The sequence below is a fragment of the Cherax quadricarinatus genome, chromosome 79 (genome assembly GCF_038502225.1).
Source record: "Cherax quadricarinatus isolate ZL_2023a chromosome 79, ASM3850222v1, whole genome shotgun sequence".
Classification (NCBI taxonomy): Eukaryota; Metazoa; Arthropoda; class Malacostraca; order Decapoda; family Parastacidae; genus Cherax; species Cherax quadricarinatus.
Window position 1 is genome coordinate 7,878,470 of NC_091370.1, and position 21,812 is coordinate 7,900,281.

Below are 21,812 nucleotides of genomic sequence, written 5' to 3' on the forward strand. Positions count from 1 at the left end.
GTGTGTGTGTGTGTGTGTGTGTGTGTGTGTGTGTGTGTGTGTGTACTCACCTAATTGCGGTTGCAGGGGTCAAGTCATTGCTCCTGGCCCTGCCTCTTCACTGGTCACTACTAAGTCACCCCCTCCCTGCTCCATGAACTTTATCATACTTCTTAAAGCTGTGTATGGATCCTGCCTCTACCACCTCCCTTTCCAGACTATTCCACTTCCTGACAATTCTGTGACTGAAGAAATACTTCGTAACATCCCTGTGACTCATCTGAGTCTTCAACTTCCAATTGTGACCCCTTGTTGGTGTGTCCCATCTCTGAAACATCTTGCCCCTATCCACCTTGTGGATTCCAATCAGTATTTTATCTGTTATCACATCCCTCCTGTCCTTCAGTGTCAGCAGGTCGATTTTCCTTAACCTCTCCTCGTAGGACATGCCCCTTAACTCCAGGACTAGTCTCGTTGCAAACCTCTGCACTTTCTCTAATTTCTTGACGTGCTTGGCCAGGTGTGGGTTCCAAACTGTTGCTGCATATTCCAGTATGGGCCTGATGTACATGGTGTACAGAGTCCTGGACAACTCCTTACTAAGATGTCAAAATGCTGTTCTTAGGTTTGCTAGTCACCCGTATGCTGCTGCAGTTATTTCGTTGATATGCACCCAAGGAGATGTGTTTGGTGTTATACTCACCCCAAGATCCTTTTCCTTGAGTGAGGTTTGTAGTCTTTGGCCCCCTAGACTATATTCTGTCTTTGGCCTTCTTTGCCCTTAACTGATCTTCGTGACTTTGCACTTGACGGGGGTTGAACTCCAGGGGCCATTTGCTGGACCAGGCCTGTAGCCTGTTCAGATCCCTTTGTAGTCCTGCCTGGTCCTCCTCCGATTGAATTCTCATTAACCTGACATCATCTGCAACCAGACACACTTCTGAGAGTGTGAATGAATGTGTGTGTATTCACCTAATTGTGGTTGCAGGGGTTGAGACTCAGCTCCTGGCCCTGCCTCTTCACTGATTGCTACTAGGTGTGTGTGTGTGTGTGTGTGAGAGAGAGAGTGAGTGAATAAGTGTGTGTGAGTACTCACCTAATTGTGGTTGCAGGGGTCGAGACTCAGCTCCTGGCCCCGCCTCTTCACTGATCGCTACTAGGTCCTCTCTCTCTCTGCTTCCTGAGCTGTATCATACCTCTTCTTAAAACTATGTATGGCTCCTGCTTCCACTACTTCACTTGCTAGGCTATTCCACTTCCTGACAACTCTATGACTGAAGAAATACTTCCTAACGTCCCTGTGACTCGTCTGAGTCTTCAGCTTCCAGTTGTGACCCCTTGTCCCTGTGTCCCCTCTCTGGAACATCCTATCTCTGTCCACCTTGTCTATTCCCCGCAGTATCTTGTATGTCGTTATCATGTCTCCCCTGACCCTTCTGTCCTCCAGTGTCGTCAGTCCGATTTCCCTTAACATTTCCTCGTACGACATTCCCTTGAGCTCTGGGACTAGCCTTGTTGCAAACCTTTGTACTTTCTCTAACTTCTTGACGTGCTTGACCAGGTGTGGGTTCCAGACTGGCGCCGCATACTCCAGTATGGGCCTAACATACACAGTGTACAGTGTCTTGAACGATTCCTTATTAAGGTATCGGAACGCTATTCTCAGGTTTGCCAGGCACCCGTATGCTGCAGCAGTTATTTGGTTGATGTGTGCCTCCGGTGATGTGCTCGGTGTTATGGTCACCCCAAGGTCTTTCTCCCTGAGTGAGGTCTGTACTCTTTGTCCACCTAGCCTGTACTCTGTCTGCGGTCTTCTTTGCCCCTCCACAATCTTCATGACTTTGCATTTGGATGGATTGAATTCGAGAAGCCAGTTACTGGACCACATGTCCAGCCTGTCCAGGTCTCTCTGCAGTCCTGCCTCATCCTCATCTGATTTAATTCTTCTCATGAACTTCACATCATCTGCGAATAGGGACACTTCAGAGTCTATTCCTTCCATCATGTCATTCACATATATCAAAAATAGCACTGGTCCTAGAACTGACCCCTGTGGGACCCCGCTTGTCACAGGTGCCCACTGTGATACCTCTTCACGTACCATGACTCGTTGCTGCCTCCCTGTCAGGTATTCCCTGATCCATTGCAGTGCCCTCCCTGTTACATGCACCTGATCCTCCAGCCAGTATTTACTTCAATGGGTTGGTTAACAGAGGGTTAGGCAAAAATCCTAGTTAGGAAAATATATCTATTTATTAAGCATAACACTATATACACACTCTAGAAAACACACACACACACACACACACACACACACACACACACACATACACACATACACACATACACATACCTCGATCGAGACAGAACACAGGACGAAAGGAAGACAATGAAAGAGAGAGTTCAAAAACGAAAGGAGAAATGGGAGGAAATGAAAAAGGAGAGCAGAATAACCCAGGATCAAATGGAAGGACTAGCGCACCCCCCAGAAACACCTGCAGAAGGACTCCAGCCACGACACCCCCAAGGCAACTGAACAATCCAAACCAACCATCACACACCGATCCCTCTGTTTCCACCCCCCGCACCACAGTTACAGTATTAGAACAGAAATTGAAGGTTTGGTACACAAATGCAGATGGATTAACGAATAAACATGAGGAATGGCAAGAAAGAATCGATGAGAAGTCCCCAGACATCATAGCAGTTATAGAAACAAAACTCACGGAGACAATAACAGATGCAATCTTCCCACCAGGATACCAGATCATGAGGAAAGATAGAAGGGGCAGGGGGGGAGGACGGGTTGCTCTGCTCGTAAAAAAAGATGGAAATTCGAGAAAATGGAAGGAATAAATGAGACGGGAGAAAGAGACTACATAGCAGGTACACTTCAGTCTGGGGAACACAAAGTGGTCATTGCAGTGATGTATAATCCACCACAGAACTGCAGGAGGCCAAGAGAGGAATATGAAGAGAGCAACAGAGCAATGGTGGACATACTTGCTGAGGTGGCAAGAAGAGCTCACTCCAGCAGAGCAAAGTTCCTGGTTATGGGGGATTTCAACCACAGGGAGATTGACTGGGAAAACCTGGAGCCACATGGGGGTCCCGAAACATGGAGAGCCAGGATGTTGGACGTGGTGCTGGAAAACCTCTGGTGGCCTGGTGGTTAACTCTCTCGCTTCACACGGTGAGGGCCTGGGTTCGATTCCCAGCCAGAGTAGAAACATTGGACGTGTTTCTTTCCACCTGTTGTCTATGTTCCCCATCAGTAAAATGGGTACCTGGGTGTTAGTCGACTGGTGTGTGGTTGCATCCTGGGACACTGACCTAAGGAGGCCTGGTCACAGACCGGGCCGCGGGGGCGTTGACCCCCGGAACTCTCTCCAGATAAACTCCAGATAAACCAACATGTTAAGGACACTACCAGAGTGAGAGGGGAGGATGAACCAGCAAGATTGGACCTTGTGTTCACCCTGGGCAGCTCAGACATTGAGGACATCAAGTATGAGAGTCACCTAGGAGCTAGCGACCACGTGGTTCTGTTCTTTGAATACATAGAGCTGCAAGTGGAGAGAATAACAGGAGTTGAATGGGAAAAGCCTGACTATAAAAGAGGGGACTACATAGGGTTGAAGAACTTCCTGCGGGAGGTCCAGTGGGACAGAGAACTGGCAGGAAAGCCAGTAAATGAAATGATGGAATATGTAACAACAAAATGCAAGGAGGCAGTGGAAAAGTTTATTCCCAAGGGCAACACTAACAATGGGAAGACCAGAACGAGCCCCTGGTTTACCCAACGGTGTAAGGAGGCAAAAACAAAGTGCAATAGAGAATGGAAAAAGTACAGAAGGCAGAGAACACACGAAAATAGGGAGATCAGTCGCAGAGCCAGGAATGAGTATGCACAGGTAAGGAGGGAGGCCCAGCGACAGTATGAAAATGACATAGCATCGAGAATCAAGACTGACCCGAAACTGTTGTATAGCCACATCAGGAGGAAGACAACAGTCAAAGACCAGGTGATCAGATTAAGGACAGAAGGTGGAGAACTCACAAGAAATGATCAGGAGGTATGTGAGGAGCTGAACAGGAGATTTAAGGAAGTTTTTACAGTAGAGACAGGAAGGGCTGTGGGAAGACAGCACAGAAGGGAACATCAAGAGGGAATATACCAACAAGTGTTGGATGACATACGAACAACTGAGGAGGTGAAGAAACTCTTAAGTGACCTTGACACCTCAAAGGCGATGGGACCGGTCAACATCTCCCCATGGGTCCTTAGAGAAGGAGCAGAGATGCTGTGCGTGCCTCTATCCACAATCTTCAACACATCCCTTGAAACTGGGCAACTACCTGAGAAATGGAAGACAGCTAATGTAGTCCCCATATTTAAGAAAGGAAACAGAAACGAGGCACTAAACTACAGACCTGTGTCTCTGACATGTATTGTGTGCAAAGTCATGGAGAAGATTATCAGGAGGAGAGTGGTCGAACACCTGGAAAGGAACAAGATTATAAATGAAAACCAGCATGGGTTCATGGAAGGCAAATCCTGTATCACAAACCTCCTGGAGTTTTATGACAAGGTAACAGAAGTAAGACACGAGAGAGAGGGGTGGGTAGATTGCGTTTTCCTAGACTGCAGGAAGGCCTTTGACACAGTTCCCCACAGGAGATTAGTGCAGAAGCTGGAGGATCAGGCGCATGTAAAAGGGAGGGCACTGCAATGGATAAGGGAATACCTGACGGAGGCAGCAACGAGTCATGGTACGTGAAGAGGTATCACAGTGGGCGCCTGTTACGAGCGGGGTCCCACAGGGGTCAGTTCTAAGACCAGTGCTATTTTTGATATATGTGAACGACATGATGGAAGGAATAGACTCTGAAGTGTCCCTGTTCGCAGATGATGTGAAGTTGATGAGAAGAATTAAATCGGACGAGGATGAGGCAGGACTGCAAAGAGACCTGGACAGGCTGGACATGTGGTCCAGTAACTGGCTTCTCGAATTCAATCCAGCCAAATGCAAAGTCATGAAGATTGGGGAGGGGCAAAGAAGACCGCAGACAGAGTATAGGCTAGGTGGACAAAGACTACAGACCTCACTCAGGGAGAAAGACCTTGGGGTGACCATAACACCGAGCACATCACCGGAGGCACACATCAACCAAATAACTGGCAAACCTGAGATTAGCGTTCCGATACCTTAATAAGGAATCGTTCAAGACACTGTACACTGTGTATGTTAGGCCCATACTGGAGTATGCAGCACCAGTCTGGAACCCACACCTGGTCAAGCACGTCAAGAAGTTAGAGAAAGTACAAAGGTTTGCAACAAGGCTAGTCCCAGAGCTCAAGGGAATGTCGTGCGAGGAAAGGTTAAGGGAAATCGGACTGACGACACTGGAGGACAGAAGGGTCAGGGGAGACATGATAACGACATACAAGATACTGCAGGGAATAGACAAGGTGGACAGAGATAGGATGTTCCAGAGAGGGGACACAGGGACAAGGGGTCACAACTGGAAGCTGAAGACTCAGACGAGTCACAGGGACGTTAGGAAATATTTCTTCAGTCATAGAGTTGTCAAGAAGTGGAATAGCCTAGCAAGTGAAGTAGTGGAGGCAGGAACCATACATAGTTTTAAGAAGAGGTATGACAAAGCTCAGGAAGCAGAGAGAGAGAGGACCCAGTAGCGATCAGTGAAGAGGCGGGGCCAGGAGCTGAGTCTCGACCCCTGCAACCACAATTAGGTGAGTACACACACACACACACACACACGCACACACGCACACACGCACACACGCACACACGCACACACGCACACACGCACACACACACACACACACACACACACACACACACACACACACACACACACACACACACACACACACACACAGATAGCGAGAGATATGTGGGTGGCCTTACTGTTATGTACAAGGCCAATATTGTCAAAGTACCACACTTGGATCCACTTCGAGGACAGCGTGAAACAAGCTTTTATGCCACAAGACGGGCAGAAAGCAGCAACTTCACTCTGGCTGTACCCTTCTCCAGAACATCACTCCATCTGAGATCATATATACCCAGGGTGACTTGAGTATGGAACACATTCGTACAGCATAATGATGTCAACGAGATAAAGTCAGTTGATCAAATGAAAATGCTGGCCCACAGATGTCTCCAACTTCATCCTGTTCCCTACTTGTATGTCTCATAACAATAAAAATGCTTTCAAATGAGCTGATGTAGGTAACAGCTCTTAGCTTGCCAATAAAGTTAGGAATCCTTAACCTGTAAATAGCTTGCCAATAAAGCTAAGGATCCTTAACCTTGTCAAACCCTGTGTAAAAAAAAAAAAAAGAGAGAGAGAGAGAGAGAGAGAGAGAGAGTGAGAGTGTGCATAGTTGTTTGTATGTTTGCATTTGTGTGAATGAGTGAGTGTAGGAGGAGGGTGGGAGCGTGTGTGTGTGTGTGTGTGTGTGTGTGTGTGTGTGTGTGTGTACTCACCTAATTGTGGTTGCAGGGGTCGAGACTCAGCTCCTGGCCCCATGTGTGTGTGAGCACGCCAGTTGTTTATATGTTCCAGAAATAATGCACCTCACTTCTATGTATCCATAATACTAATAAAATACCATTAATAATAACAGTAATTCTAATAATTATAATACTAATGTGTGTTGATGAGTGTTTCCTTTGCCCACATATGTACTACCTTTTACTACATGTGTACCCAATACTTGCTTCTCAGATTGTACTGTCTTTGTGTCTTAAAAACTTATCTCTTAAAACTGTTGTCAGGTCTGTAGTCCTATTGGCCCCCACTTACTCCTCCTACCAAGGTCACCTATTCCTTGCTCCTACAAATTTTGTCTTCCTACTACTGCTAGGTGCTGTGTGTATGATACTCACTCTGGAGCAGGGTTTGTGATAGCCAGCTACCAGTGATCTAGGGCCGGCTCTATCACTCAAACTTCCCCGTTAACCACAAACAGGTGATTTGTATGTTACTCCTCAGAGGGGACGTCCATCCAGATGCCTGCTGTACGATGACTCGTGCTCCTCGCCCTTCCACCTCTGACCTCTTCAGTTATTCTATTCTCGTTGCCCGTTTGAGTCCTTTTGAGCCCGTTTGTGTGTGTGCGTGCTTACCTAGTTGTACTCACCTAGTTGTGGTTGCAGGGGTCAAGTCATAGGTCTTGACTGGTCACTACTGGGTCACTCTCCCTGAACCATGAGCTTTATCATACCTCTGCTTAAAGCTATGAATGGATCCTGCCTCCACTACATCGCTCCCCAAACTGTTCCACTTCCTCACTACTCTGTGACTGAAGAAATACTTCCTGACTACTCTGTGACTGAAGAAATACTTCATGACATCCCTGTGATTCATTTGTGTCTTCAACTTCTAACTGTGTCCCATCTCTGGAACATTCTGTCTCTGTCCACCTTGTCAATTCTTCTCAGTATTTTATATGTCATTATCATATCCCCCCCTATCTCTCCTGTCCTCCAGTGCCATCAGGTCGATTTCCCTTAGCCTCTCCTCGTAGGACATACCCTTAGCTCTGGGACTAGTCTTGTTGCAAACCTTTGCATTTTCTCTTTCTTAATGTGCTTGGCTAGATGTGGGTTCCAAACTGGTGCCGCATACTCCAATATGGGCCTAACATACAGTGTGTGTGTGTGTTTGTACTCACCTAATTGTGGTTGCAGGGGTTGAGACTCAGCTCCTGGCCCCACCTCTTCACTGAGTGCAATTAGATCCTCTCTCTCCCTGCTCCATGAGCTTTATCATACCTCATCTTATAGCCATGTATGGTTCCTGCCTTCACTACCTCACTTGCTAGTGTGTGTGTGTGTTTTGTGTGTTTTGTTTTATGTGTGTACTCACCTGTATGTGGCCGCAAGGGGGGTCGAGTCTTAACTCCTGGTCCTGCCTCTCAACACACTGCTTGCCTGATTCACTCCCTTCTAGCCTTATGGGCCGTATCGTACCTGCTGTTAAAACCACGTATGAAGTCTGTCTTCACCTCTTATTCGTTGAGTTTATTGCCCTTCCTGACCACGCTGAGATAGAAGAAATATGACCTGACAGCCCTGTGACTCATCTGTCTTTAACTTCCAGCAGTGCCCCTAAGTACCTGTTTCCTGAATCTGAAACAGCCTGTCTTTGCCTTATCAGTTCCTCTGTATTTTGTTTATCATTATGTGTTCCCTGGTCCTTCTGTCCTCCATTATCATTAGATTTAATTCTGTTAACCTCTCTTCGTAGCTGAACTTGGTTAGCTTTGGAACTAGTCTCATTGCATATTTCTGCACTTTCTCCAGTTTCCTAACATGCTTTCTCAGGTAGGTGTGTGTGTGGAGGGGAGAGGGGATATTGTGTAATTTTTCCATGCTCATTTGTTAATTAAATATTTCTTTTCTTTTTTTTTTTTCAGTTTTTGAAGATGCAGGGTCCATACCGCACAATGTGAGGAAACTGTCTCCTATTGACATTATAAACAGAAGTAAGAAAGCATGCATCATGACGAGCAGCTTTTACAGTGGCTGCTGTTTCTGGGAACTGCTTCAACTTACTGCAGCGCCTAGGTTGTTCCTGCTACTACTCCTGCACCCAAAATTCTAATTGCTGCTTGTGATTCTGGGTGGTCCAGTAGCTGGATATCCATGTTGTTTCCCAGTGTGGCACTACGAAAGGTTAACAGGCTGCCTGCGAGTATGGTGCCTGCAGGCCACCTGTGTCATTGGGTGACGTAAGAGAAAACATTGGATATGTGTTAGGGATTCAGGCTTCCCTGTAAAATGTGATATTGTGCTTTTCTTGTTAGATTTAAGTGTGTGGCCAGGCCAGTGGAGAAATTGGTAGTAATGTGTACCTGGCCTTGGTGTGGTGGTGCGCAATATGACAAGCGTGGTAATGGGCTGTGGTGGTGTTTGAAGGAGGCCCTAATTACCCATCTTGGCTAAGGTGCAAAGTACATACAATACTGTATCTATTAAAAAGTATATAAAAGCATTAAAACAAAATGTAAGAGAATGACCACCACCTGTCCATTCTGGCTAAGTTTAATGGTAGTTTCTGGTGTTACAAGTAGGAAATTATATAAACTCCAACACTACTAGCTACCTATCCTGGCCATGATGTGTGGTGTATGGTCAAACAAGCATGGTATGGGGCAGCTGCAGTGTGAGGAAGAGGCTCCCCCAATTCACCACTGATGGTAGCAACCTGAGAGGAAAAAGTGCTTGTGCTCATTGTCAAATGTTGATTGTGCATGTATGGCTGTGCATGCACAGTGTGACAAAGTGAGGTAGCCCTGGTGGTGTGGCTCTGGTCTCCCCCCTATACAATGCCATTCACTGACTATCAGTTGGTAGTCATGTGTGACTTCTCCCCCAGCTCCACATTGACTACCAGATAGTTACTGGATGATGTTGAAGCAGTGCCAGCCACTGGGCCCACCTTCATTCTGTGCTGCTTTTGTGTGAGTGTCCTTGTGTATATATGTAACATAAGCCTGCTATTAGGTTGCTTCAAACCAATGCTGATTTATCCTCTCACGACACTGCTGCACCCCAAACCATTGCTTTGGTGTGTGTCTGAGAGCGTGTGTGTCTGTCTGTCTTTTCATATGTACAGTATATTGTAGTGAGTGTTAACTGTCACAGAAATTACACAAAAATTGTGTGGATGTGAATATCAGTATTTTCTAGAAAGGCCTGATTTGCTTTGCCATGTAAATATTTGCTTTTAACTAACTCAGTCCAGGAATAATATGTGAAAGTGGAAAAAATCTATCATACTTTGCTTCCTGTGCCAAGCTAAGGCTTCTTTTTTTCTATTTATATAACTTTTTAAAAAATCTCTTTTAGTTATTTTTGAAGCCATGAGACTAAGTTTGGTGGCGACAATGGACCAGTGTGTCTTGTGGTGGACAGTGAAATTGTCTTTGTTTGATATATCCATACCATGTAGTGGATGTATTAAATAAGGTGTTCAACTGCAAATGTTTTGATTACCGTAGGTGGATGACGTCTGAGGCACCTGTCTTGGAATTTTATCACCCACATTACCCCCCACCAGTAGAAAAGGACTCAACACTTTGCAAGGAAGGTCAAAACACATTCATGTAATATTTCTACAAACCCCCATTTCCCCTAGAGGCTCATTGGTGCTCTACAACTGGAGCCTCATTCCTCTCTGATTTATAAAAGGTGGATGCATATATCCTAAAAGAAAAATGTGATTGTGTAATGCTACACAGTAATCTTCAAAAATAATCCCAGATGGATTATATGTGGTCATAGTGTTATGCAAGTTATTAATGACACCCTTTGGAGCAACAAAGACATGATTATGGTATGTGGTGCAAGGCTATGTGGGCATTACGCCAGATGATGAAGTTAAAAACATGGTTACATATGTTTGGAAATGGAGCTCTTTGAATCTAGTAGATGGCCAGCTGACATGCCTTTGCACTCTTAGTTGGCTTGAACTGGACAATGTTGTACACTACAGTGTTCAAGTTGCTGCTTTGAAGATTGATATTTCATCTTCAAGAACTGCAAGGCAGTTAGGTTTTAGTGTACTTCAGTGATTACTGCTGCAAACTCCTTGAAGCAGCTGTGAAAAATAACCTAGTCAGTGTCCCGTGGGATGTTGTGCCTGTAGGCTGGTCTGTCGTTGGTCTAAGACACCTCCCACACCATCCATTGCTTTGTAGCCTCAAAACCCCACAGAAATAACCAATGCTTATTACTCAAATGGACATGCTGTGTATCAGTCGCCTCTCAAAAATGTTACTCAATAAACCTGTAGGTGAAATGTTTAGCTTTTCTTGAATCCCAGTCTCTTTCTAGAGGGTGTAAGGAAAAACATGCTTAACATACATGTACTATTTATTTCAGCAAAACAGTACTTAACTGTGATAACTCTTACCAAACTATTTTATCTAATTTTTTTTGAGGAATTAACACACTATCCAAAAGTTTTATTATTATTCCTGTTCCAACCGTACTGTTATTCTCTCTGATGGTAAATGACTGGTTCTGCATCATCACCATACTTTCTTGCAGGGTCAGTATTACTGTCCCATGGTCACCTGGGTGTAAGAAGATTTTATAATTTGTCATAACACAAATGGGCATAACTATGAAAGTACATAGTGTATTAACAAATGTAGACTATGAATCTAAATCATTAAATTTCTCTTTGGAAATACACACTGATAAACATTACTATGTTTCCAGCAATACTGAAATTTCATCCAGAGGTGAGAAAGATGGCTACTGGACTTCCTCACTGCTTTCCTCTATTAGTGTGGTCTTTAGAACCTTACCTGGATGTGTGTTGAATTACAATAATCCTAAAACTGTGAGCAGGAAGGAGAAATGCTGCGACACTATTTATAACACTAAAAGCATCCAAAAGCAAATACAGTATAATTATCTTGTATTAGAGTTTGGCAGTTTTAAGCCTGCTAAAGCCATGTTACACAATCTTGTTCCCTTCAAAAGGGGTGCTTTGATACTGGTGAAGGGCTTTTGATTCAAGGGTCCTGAGCTACCTTGGATCCAACCTGATTACTGTCCATTCCACATGCACTGTATGACCCCCCTATGGGTTTATTATCATGGGGAGCACTAAACTCATAAGGGTTATACAGTGTCTGGGGGAATGAGAGGCATTCTATTCAGACCAAGGAAGAGCAGCACAGGTCCACTTCCTTATATCAAGAGCTTCTCACCAGCCCCTATGGGTTTGGCAATTACCCATAAATACACCACTAAATACACTTCTTACACAGATAGAGGAGCAATGTGGCAGATGTTGCAAGTATATGGAATAGGTGATAAGTTACTAAATGCTGTAAAGAGTTTTTATGAGGATAGTGAGGCTCAGGTTAGGGTGTGTAGAAGAGAGGGAGAATACTTCCCGGTAAAAGTAGTCTTAGACAGGGATGTGTAATGTCACCATGGTGGTTTAATATATTTATAGATGGGGTTGTAAAAGAAGTAAATGCTAGGGTGTTCAGGAGAGGGGTGGGATTAAATTATGAGGAATCAAATTCAAAATGGGAACTGACACAGTTACTTTTTGCTGATAATACTGTGCTTATGGGAGATTCTAAAGAAAAATTGCAAAGGTTAGTGGATGAGTTTGAGAATGTGTGTAAAGGTAGAAAGTTGAAAGTGAACATAGAAAAGAGTAAGGTGATGAGGGTATCAAATGATTTAGATAAAGAAAAATTGGATATCAAATTGGGGAGGAGGAGTATGGAAGAAGTGAATGTTTTCAGATACTTGGGAGTTGACGTGTCGGCAGATGGATTTATGAAGGATGAGGTTAATCATAGAATTGATGAGGGAAAAAGGTGAGTGGTGCGTTGAGGTATATGTGGAGTCAAAAAACGTTATCTATGGAGGCAAAGAAGGGAATGTATGAAAGTATAGTAGTACCAACACTCTTATATGGATGTGAAGCTTGGGTGGTAAATGCAGCAGCGAGGAGACGGTTGGAGGCAGTGGAGATGTCCTGTCTAAGGGCAATGTGTGGTGTAAATATTATGCAGAAAATTCGGAGTGTGGAAATTAGGAGGTGTGGAGTTAATAAAAGCATTAGTCACAGGGCAGAAGAGGGGTTGTTGAGGTGGTTTGGTCATTTAGAGAGAATGGATCAAAGTAGAATGACATGGAAAGCATATAAATCTATAGGGGAAGGAAGGAGGGGTAGGAGTCGTCCTCGAAAGGGTTGGAAAGAGGGGGTAAAGGAGGTTTTGTGGGCAAGGGGCTTGGACTTCCAGCAAGCGTGCATGAGCGTGTTAGATAGGAGTGAATGGAGACGAATGATACTTGGGACCTGATGATCTGTTGGAGTGTGAGCAGGGTAATATTTAGTGAAGGGATTCAGGGAAACCGGTTATTTTCATAAAGTCGGACTTGAGTCCTGGAAATGGGAAGTACAATGCCTGCACTTTAAAGGTGGGTTTGGGATATTGGCAGTTTGGAGGGATATGTTGTGTATCTTTATACGTATATGCTTCTAAACTGTTGTATTCTGAGCACCTCTGCAAAAGCAGTGATAATGTGTGAGTGTGGTGAAAGTGTTGAATGATGATGAAAGTATTTTCTTTTTGGGGATTTTCTTTCTTTTTTGGGTCACCCTGCCTCGGTGGGAGACGGCCGACTTGTTGAAAAAAAAAATATATATATATATATATATATATACCATCTTTTAGGAGTGAAGAAGAGCAGAATGTAAGTGTGGAGGAGGTACGCGAGGCATTACGTAGAATGAAAGGGGATAAAGCAGCTGGAACTGATGGGATCATGACAGAAATGTTAAAAGTAGGGGGGGATATAGTGTTGGAGTGGTTGTTACTTTTGTTTAATAAATGTATGAAAGAGGGGAAGGTACCTAGGGATTGGCGGAGAGCATGTATAGTCCCTTTATATAAAGGGAAAGGGGACAAAAGAGATTGTAAAAATTATAGAGGAATAAGTTTGAGTATACCAGGAAAAGTGTACGGTAGGGTTATAATTGAAAGAATTAGAGGTAAGACAGAATGTAGGATTGCGGATGAGCAAGGAGGTTTCAGAGTGGGTAGGGGATGTGTAGATCAAGTGTTTACATTGAAGCATATATGTGAACAGTATTTAGATAAAGGTAGGGAAGTTTTTATTGCATTTATGTATTTAGAAAAGGCATATGATAGAGTGGATAGGGGAGCAATGTGGCAGATGTTGCAAGTATATGGAATAGGTGGTAAGTTACTAAATGCTGTAAAGAGTTTTTATGAGGAGAGTGAGGCTCAGGTTAGGGTGTGTAGAAGAGAGGGAGACTACTTCCCGGTAAAAGTAGGTCTTAGACAGGGATGTGTAATGTCACCATGGTTGTTTAATATATTTATAGATGGGGTTGTAAAAGAAGTAAATGCTAGGGTGTTCGGGAGAGGGGTAGGATTAAATTATGGGGAATCAAATTCAAAATGGGAATTAACACAGTTACTTTTTGCTGATGATACTGTGCTTATGGGAGATTCTAAAGAAAAATTGCAAAGGTTAGTGGATGAGTTTGGGAATGTGTGTAAAGGTAGAAAGTTGAAAGTGAACATAGAAAAGAGTAAGGTGATGAGGGTGTCAAATGATTTAGATAAAGAAAAATTGGATATCAAATTGGGGAGGAGGAGTAGGGAAGAAGTGAATGTTTTCAGATACTTGGGAGTTGATGTGTTGGCGGATGGATTTATGAAGGATGAGGTTAATCATAGAATTGATGAGGAAAAAAAGGTGAGTGGTGCGTTGAGGTATATGTGGAGTCAAAAAACGTTATCTATGGAGGCAAAGAAGGGAATGTATGAAAGTATAGTAGTACCAACACTCTTATATGGGTGTGAAGCTTGGGTGGTAAATGCAGCAGCGAGGAGACGGTTGGAGGCAGTGGAGATGTCCTGTTTAAGGGCAATGTGTGATGTAAATATTATGCAGAAAATTCGGAGTGTGGAAATTAGGAAAAGGTGTGGAAATTAGGAAAAGGTGTGGAGTTAATAAAAGTATTAGTCAGAGGGCAGAAGAGGGGTTGTTGAGGTGGTTTGGTCATTTAGAGAGAATGGATCAAAGTAGAATGACATGGAAAGCATATAAATCTATAGGGGAAGGAAGGCGGGGTAGGGGTCGTCCTCGAAAGGGTTGGAGAGAGGGGATAAAGGAGGTTTTGTGGGCAAGGGGCTTGGACTTCCAGCAAGCGTGTGTGAGCGTGTTAGATAGGAGTGAATGGAGACAAATGGTACTTGGGACCTGACGATCTGTTGGAGTGTGAGCAGGGTAATATTTAGTGAAGGGATTCAGGGAAACCGGTTATTTTCATATAGTCGGACTTGAGTCCTGGAAATGGGAAGTACAATGCCTGCACTTTAAAGGAGGGGTTTGGGATATTGGCAGTTTGGAGGGATATGTTGTGTATCTTTATATGTGTATGCTTCTAAACTGTTGTATTCTGAGCACCTCTGCAAAAACAGTGATAATGTGCGAGTGTGGTGAAAGTGTTGAATGATGATGAAAGTATTTTCTTTTTGGGGATTTTCTTTCTTTTTTGGGTCACCCTGCCTCGGTGGGAGACGGCCGACTTGTTGAAAAATATATATATACGTATATATATATATATATATATATATATATATATATATATATATATATATATATATATATATATATATATATATATATATATATATTGTAACATGTCGGCTGATTCCCACCGAGGCAGGGTGACCCAAAAAGAAAAAAAAAAAACTTTCATCATCATCCAAGACTTGCATCATCACTCATACATAATCACTGTCTTGCAAAGGTGCTATATACAACAGTTTAGATGTCTCTTCAAACTGCCAATATCCTAAACCTAATTTTTTTCCAACACATTGGCCATCTCCCACCGAGGCAGGGTAACCCAAAAAAGAAACAGTTTCAACATCATTCACACACACATATATACATGTATATATAGTGTACGCATAATACAAATATTTGTTTCTTTTTTTTTCACAATACAGTAATTACACTATACAAATACAGTCTAACCTCTATTTATGAGTGCATCCACATGCGAGTTTTCCGGATACAAGCAGCTGCTCGGTCGATTTTTTTGCTTCCAGAAGTGAGCAAAATTTCCAGATGCGAACGGGCCTCAAGGGAGGTTAATTGCCACTGGTGAGGGGGTTCTTGCTCTTGATCTAGGGAATTGGATCTCAGTTGTTTGTTGGACTATTTTATTGAAACTTGGGCAATGTATGATGAAAAGATGCTTCTTAACATACACCAAAAATGAGAGAAATCGGACCATAAATAACGGAGTTCACTTCTCAGCCATTAGCCTCCCCTTAGCGGTATATTTTCGTATGGTTTTTATGGTTGTATTCTCGTTTTATTTGGTCTCATGTGACAGAATGGAAGATATACTACAAAAATAAATATGATTTTAATTGGTTTCACGATGAAAAGTACTTTGAAACTGAGCTCAAAATAGCAGAAATGTTCGATTCTTTGGCGACGTCAGTGGTAGACATCATGAGGTAGCAGTGGCAGACAACATGAAGCAGCAGTGGCAGACAACATGAAGCAGCAGTGGCAGACATCATGAGGTAGCACTGGCAGACAACATGAAGCAGCAGTGGCAAAGTGTAGCATTAAGAGTGTAGCAATTAAGTGAAGCATTAAGAGTGTAGCACTTATAAGTCACTCTGTCTGACGTTTTTGGGTTATCCTAGGTTCTCTACACATGTAGTCAGGAGCAGGAATGGCCGCTGTGGTGGCCCTATAAACCCCAACAACAATGGCTACTGTCACCACCACTGGCCACATACCTAATGACATGTATTTTATTCATTCTAGTGTATGTATCATGTTTCTATGTTATTAATATTGTTTATTATGTCATATTACATGAATTTTGATAGATAAATAAGCTGTAGAGTTGATATTAGGGAAATTATTAAAGTATTTTCTCGTGCCTGGAATTCCACTGGAACGAATTAATTCCGTTTCAATTAATTTAAATGAGGAAAATTGACTCTGCAAACGAGCAAATCCAGTTGCGAGCAAGGCATGGAACGGATTAAATTCATAAGTAGAGGTTCCACTGTACATGAGTTATCATTTGACATGCTTTGCTGCATGGTAATCTGTGGAAGAAGTTGAAATGAAAAATTGACTAGTGATGCACTTCCATGACAAAAATCATATAATTATCAAAAACATGAGGTAAACCTTTATGGATCATACAGCACTATAGCTATAATTAGGGGTGAGCAAGGGTAGGGGAAATAGGGCTTAGTATTGGGTGCAGAAATGACGTCAAATGTTGGTGCAACAAGTGTCAGATTTGTAAATGTGAAAGTATAGTGTCCCAAACCTAACAACAATGAAAAGAAGGCCAGGAACCCAATTGTAGTTAATAGAAAATGATTTGTTGTCCTAACTCAGATCAACATTATTGCCAGCAGTTCTGAAGTTGGAGAGGGCAGTGTAAAATAGTCAAGAGAGAGGAACACCTCTATGGGAGATTGGTAGTTTCTGAATAACTGACTGAGTAGCTGAATGTGCATGTTCAAAGGCATGTACATCAACCCAGAAATAAACAATATTTGGGCTTACTAGGAATTTGACACAACCATTGTTATATGCATAAGACACTGGGATGTGGGGGGTGTCAAATTTCTGGATGGGCATAGTTGCAATGTGTGTGACAGTGACAGAAATGGCATATAACTGAAAATACACGCTGAGCAGTAAATGTCCTTGGATTACTTTAATTACTTTATCTAGAAAACCTGCCATATACAATGCCCTACTCCATCTGAGAATTTGAAACCATCAGTGTACATGTGAATGTGGTTTGGAGCAAACACAAGTTTGAAGTACACATGGGAGCCTTCAAGCAGGAAGGGGTACAAGTAAACTTAAATCATTGGAGCCTCCCAAGAATGAAGAGACAGGGAGAATGTAAAGGGGAGGTAAACTGAGAGAGGTTACTAGACATGATTACAGAAAGAAAAGGGATAAAAAAATATAGAGACGAATCTTAAATGAATTAGTACACTTATATCCATAACTATTCTGCATATAGAAGGATCTTGAAGGTCATGGAAGAGAACAAAATAGTGGAGACAGTGGATACTGTAATGATTTTGCAAAGAAGGGATGTTTGCCTCTCAACTGGAGACAATCAAAAAGCCCCTTAGATACAACCATTAACCTTAATTAAGGGGACAAAATTTAGAAGGAGGCTGAGGAATAGTTTGTCTTTGTGGTTTAGCTTACCTGAAGCTTACACAAGATTTGGGTTGAATGTAGACAAACAAGGGGTTGTCTATCAGTTCTCCAAGAAAAGTGTGCTTAAAGTGTTAGGAGGGTTCAGCTGACTGTGAGAGACATTTTTTAGGAAGGCTATGCAACAATTCCATGACATTTGATAATAAAAGAGAAGGCAGAAAAATTTGAATGGATTTCATTTAAGGATACAAGAACAATATACTAGGCACAGAACGGGATGAAGGATAATGGGGCATGTTGTGAAAGTCATCTAGTTTGTTTTAGGAGAAAACACCATGTGAAGTGGCCCAGCTAGAAGCACGATCAATAGTGTATTGGAGAGAGGTCACAGAGTCGAGTGTGCCTGCACAAGCAATAGCAAAAATTTTTATGTACAAGGATGACCAGATATTTGAAGAGACCAAGAGTTCATTAATGGAGAGCAAAAACAAGTTAGTGCTCAGAACAAGTCGGCCATCTCCCACCGAGGCAGGGTCACCCAAAAAGAAAGAAAATCCCCAAAAAGATAATACTTTCACCATCATTCAACACTTTCACCTCACTCATACATAATCACTGTTTTTGCAGAGGTGCCCAGAACACAACAGTTTAGAAGCATATATGTATAAAGATACACAACATATCCCTCCAAACTACCAATATCCCAAACCCCTCCTTTAAAGTGCAGGCATTGTACTTCCCATTTCCAGTACTCGAGTCCGGCTATATAAAAATAACCGGTTTCCCTGAATCCCTTCACTAAATATTACCCTGCTCACACTCCAACACCTCGTCAGGTCCCAAATACCATTCGTCCCCATTCACTCCAAACACACTCATGCACGCTTGCTGGTAGTCCAAGCCCCTCACCCACAAGACCTCATTTACCCCCTCCCTCCAACCTTTCCAAGGACGACCCCTACCCTGCCTTCCTTCCCCTACAGATTTATACGCTCTCCATGTCATTCTACTTTGATCCATTCTCTCTAAATAGCCAAACCACCTCAACAACCCCTCTTCAGCCCTCTGACTAATACTTTTATTAACTCCACACCTCCTAATTTCCACACTCCGAATTCTCTGGATAATATAAACACCACACATTGCCCTTAGACAGGACATCTCCACCACCTCCAACCGCCTCCTCGCTGCAGCATTTACAACCCAAGCTGCACACCCATATAAGAGTGTTGGTACTACTATACTTTCGTACATTCCCTTCTTTGCCTCCACAGATGACGTCTTTTGTCTCCACATATACCTCAATGCACCACTTGCCTTTTTTTCCTTCACCAATTCTATGGTTAACCTCATCCTTCATACATCCATCCGCTGACACGTCAACTCCCAAATATCTGAAAACATTCACTTCTTCCATACTCCTCCTCTCCAATTTGATATCTAATTTTTCTTTATCTAAATCATTTGATACTCTCATCACCTTACTCATTTTCTATGTTCACCTTCAACTTTCTGCCTTTACACACTCTCCCAAACTCGTCTACTAACCTTTGCAACTTTTCTTTAGAATCTCCCATAAGCACAGTATCATCAGCAAAATGTAACTGTGTCAATTCCCATTCTGTATTTTTATTTATTTATTAACACTGGCCAATTCCCACCAAGGCAGGGTGGCCCGAAAAAGAAAAACTTTCATCATCATTCACTCCATCCCTGTCTTGCCAGAAGGGTGCTTTACACTACAGTTTTTAAACTGCAACATTAACACCCCTCCTTTAGAGTGCAGGCACTGTACTTCCCATCTCCAGGACTCAAGTCCGGCCTGCCGGTTTCCCTGAATCCCTTCATAAATGTTACTTTCCTCACACTCCAACAGCACGTCAAGTATTAAAAACCATTTGTCTCCATTCACTCCTATCAAACACACTCACGCATGCCCGCTGGAAGTCCAAGCCCCTCGCACACAAAACCTCCTTTATCCCCTCCCTCCAACCTTTCCTAGGCCGACCCCTACCCCACCTTCCTTCCACCAACGTCTGCAACTTCTCTTCAGAATTTCCCAAGAGTACAGTGTCATCAGCTAAGAGCAACTGTGACAACTCCCACTTTATGTGTGATTCTTTATCTTTTAACTCCACGCCTCTTGCCAAGACCCTCGCATTTATTTCTCTTACAACCCCATCTATAAATATATTAAACAACCACGGTGACATCACACATCCTTGTCTACTTTTACTGGGAAATAATCTCCCTCTTTCCTACATACTCTAACTTGAGCCTCACTATCCTTGTAAAAACTCTTCACTGCTTTCAGTAACCTACCTCCTACACCATACACCTGCAACATCTGCCACATTGCCCCCCTATCCACCCTGTCATACTCCTTTTCCAAATCCATAAATGCCACAAAAACCTCTTTAGCCTTATCTAAATACTGTTCACTTATATGTTTCACTGTAAACACCTGGTCCACACACCCCCTACCTTTCCTAAAGCCTCCTTGTTCATCTGCTATCCTATTCTCTGTAGGAGAAAGAAAGGAAGAGCCAGTTGTGAGTTTGGGGGAAGTTCGTGAGGCAGTAGGTAAAATGAAAGGGGGTAAGGCAGCCGGGATTGATGGGATAAAGATAGAAATGTTAAAAGCAGGTGGGGATATAGTTTTGGAGTGGTTGGTGCAATTATTTAATAAATGTATGGAAGAGGGTAAGGTACCTAGGGATTGGCAGAGAGCATGCATAGTTCCTTTGTATAAAGGCAAAGGGGACAAAAGAGAGTGCAAAAATTACAGGGTGATAAGTCTGTTGAGTATACCTGGTAAAGTGTATGGTAGAGTTATAATTGAAAGAATTAAGAGTAAGATGGAGAATAGGATAGCAGATTCTGTATTTGATTCCCCATAATTTAATCCCACCCCTCTCCCCACCATCCTAGCATTTACTTCTTTTACAACCCCATCTATAAATATATTAACCCTTAAACTGTCCAAGTAGATCTACGTTCACATGCGTAGTGCCCCAAAAGTAGATCTGTTTTTTTACATATTTTCAAATATAACCAAAAAAAAACGTAGATCAAAGCTTTTTTTACACTTTTTCAAATGTAAAAAAAGAAAAGAAGATCTACTTTTTTTACATACTTTCAAATGATGAAAAAACGTAGATCTACGTTTGGAAAGTTTAAGGGTTAAACAACCATGATGACATTACACATCCCTGTCTAAGACCCACCTCTACTGGGAAGTAGTCTCCCTCTCTTCTACACACTCTAACCTGAGCCTCACTATCCTCATAAAAACTCTTTACAGCATTTAGTAAATTACCACTTATTCCATATATGTACTTGCAACATCTGCCACATTGCTCCCCTATCCACTCTATCATATGCCTTTTCTATATCCATAAATGCAATAAAAACTTCCCTACCTTTATCTAAATACTGTTCACATATATGCTTCAATGTAAACACTTGATCTACACATCCCCTACCCACTCTAAAACCTCCTTGCTCATCTGCAATCCTACATTCTGTCTTACCTCTAATTCTTTCAATAATAACCCTACCATACACTTTTCCTGGTATACTTAGTAAACTTACTCTTCTTTTGTCCCCCTTCCCTTTATATAAAAGGACTATACATGCTCTCTGCCAATCCCTAGGTACCTTCCCCTCTTTCATACATTTTTATTATTTTTTATTATCACACTGGCCGATTCCCACCAAGGCAGGGTGGCCCGAAAAAGAAAAACTTTCACCATCATTCACTCCATCACTGTCTTGCCAGAAGGGTGCTTTACACTACAGTTTTTAAACTGCAACATTAACACCCCTCCTTCAGAGTGCAGGCACTGTACTTCCCATCTCCAGGACTCAAGTCCGGCCTGCCGGTTTCCCTGGATCCCTTCATAAATGTTACTTTGCTCACACTCCAACAGCACGTCAAGTTTTAAAAACCATTTGTCTCCATTCACTCCTATCAAACACGCTCATGCATGCCTGCTGGAAGTCCAAGCCCCTCGCACACAAAACCTCCTTTACCCCCTCCCTCCAACC

At 42.8% G+C, this 21,812-nt stretch overlaps 2 protein-coding genes across 5 annotated transcripts in view; one reads left to right on the forward strand and one right to left on the reverse strand.

Annotated features, from left to right (window-relative positions):
* Window positions 1-10,818, forward strand: part of Sur-8 (leucine-rich repeat protein shoc-2) — a 102,620-nt gene extending 91,802 nt beyond the window's left edge. For both annotated transcript variants that reach the window (XM_070101891.1, XM_070101890.1), the window contains one exon: window positions 8,432-10,818. In XM_070101891.1, the coding sequence (XP_069957992.1) occupies window positions 8,432-8,467 (36 nt within the window). In that variant the 3' untranslated portion in view covers window positions 8,468-10,818. The remainder of the gene's footprint in view (window positions 1-8,431) is intronic.
* mEFTu2 (mitochondrial translation elongation factor Tu 2) overlaps window positions 1-21,812 on the reverse strand; it is a 56,651-nt gene that overhangs the window by 13,220 nt on the left and 21,619 nt on the right. For 2 of the 3 annotated variants that reach the window (XM_053796934.2, XM_053796933.2), the window contains exon 6: window positions 10,875-11,095. The exons of the other annotated variant lie outside the window; for it this stretch is intronic. In XM_053796934.2, the coding sequence (XP_053652909.1) occupies window positions 10,929-11,095 (167 nt within the window). In that variant the 3' untranslated portion in view covers window positions 10,875-10,928. Of the gene's footprint in view, window positions 1-10,874; window positions 11,096-21,812 lie in introns of those variants that run through there. 3 annotated transcript variants of the gene reach the window in all.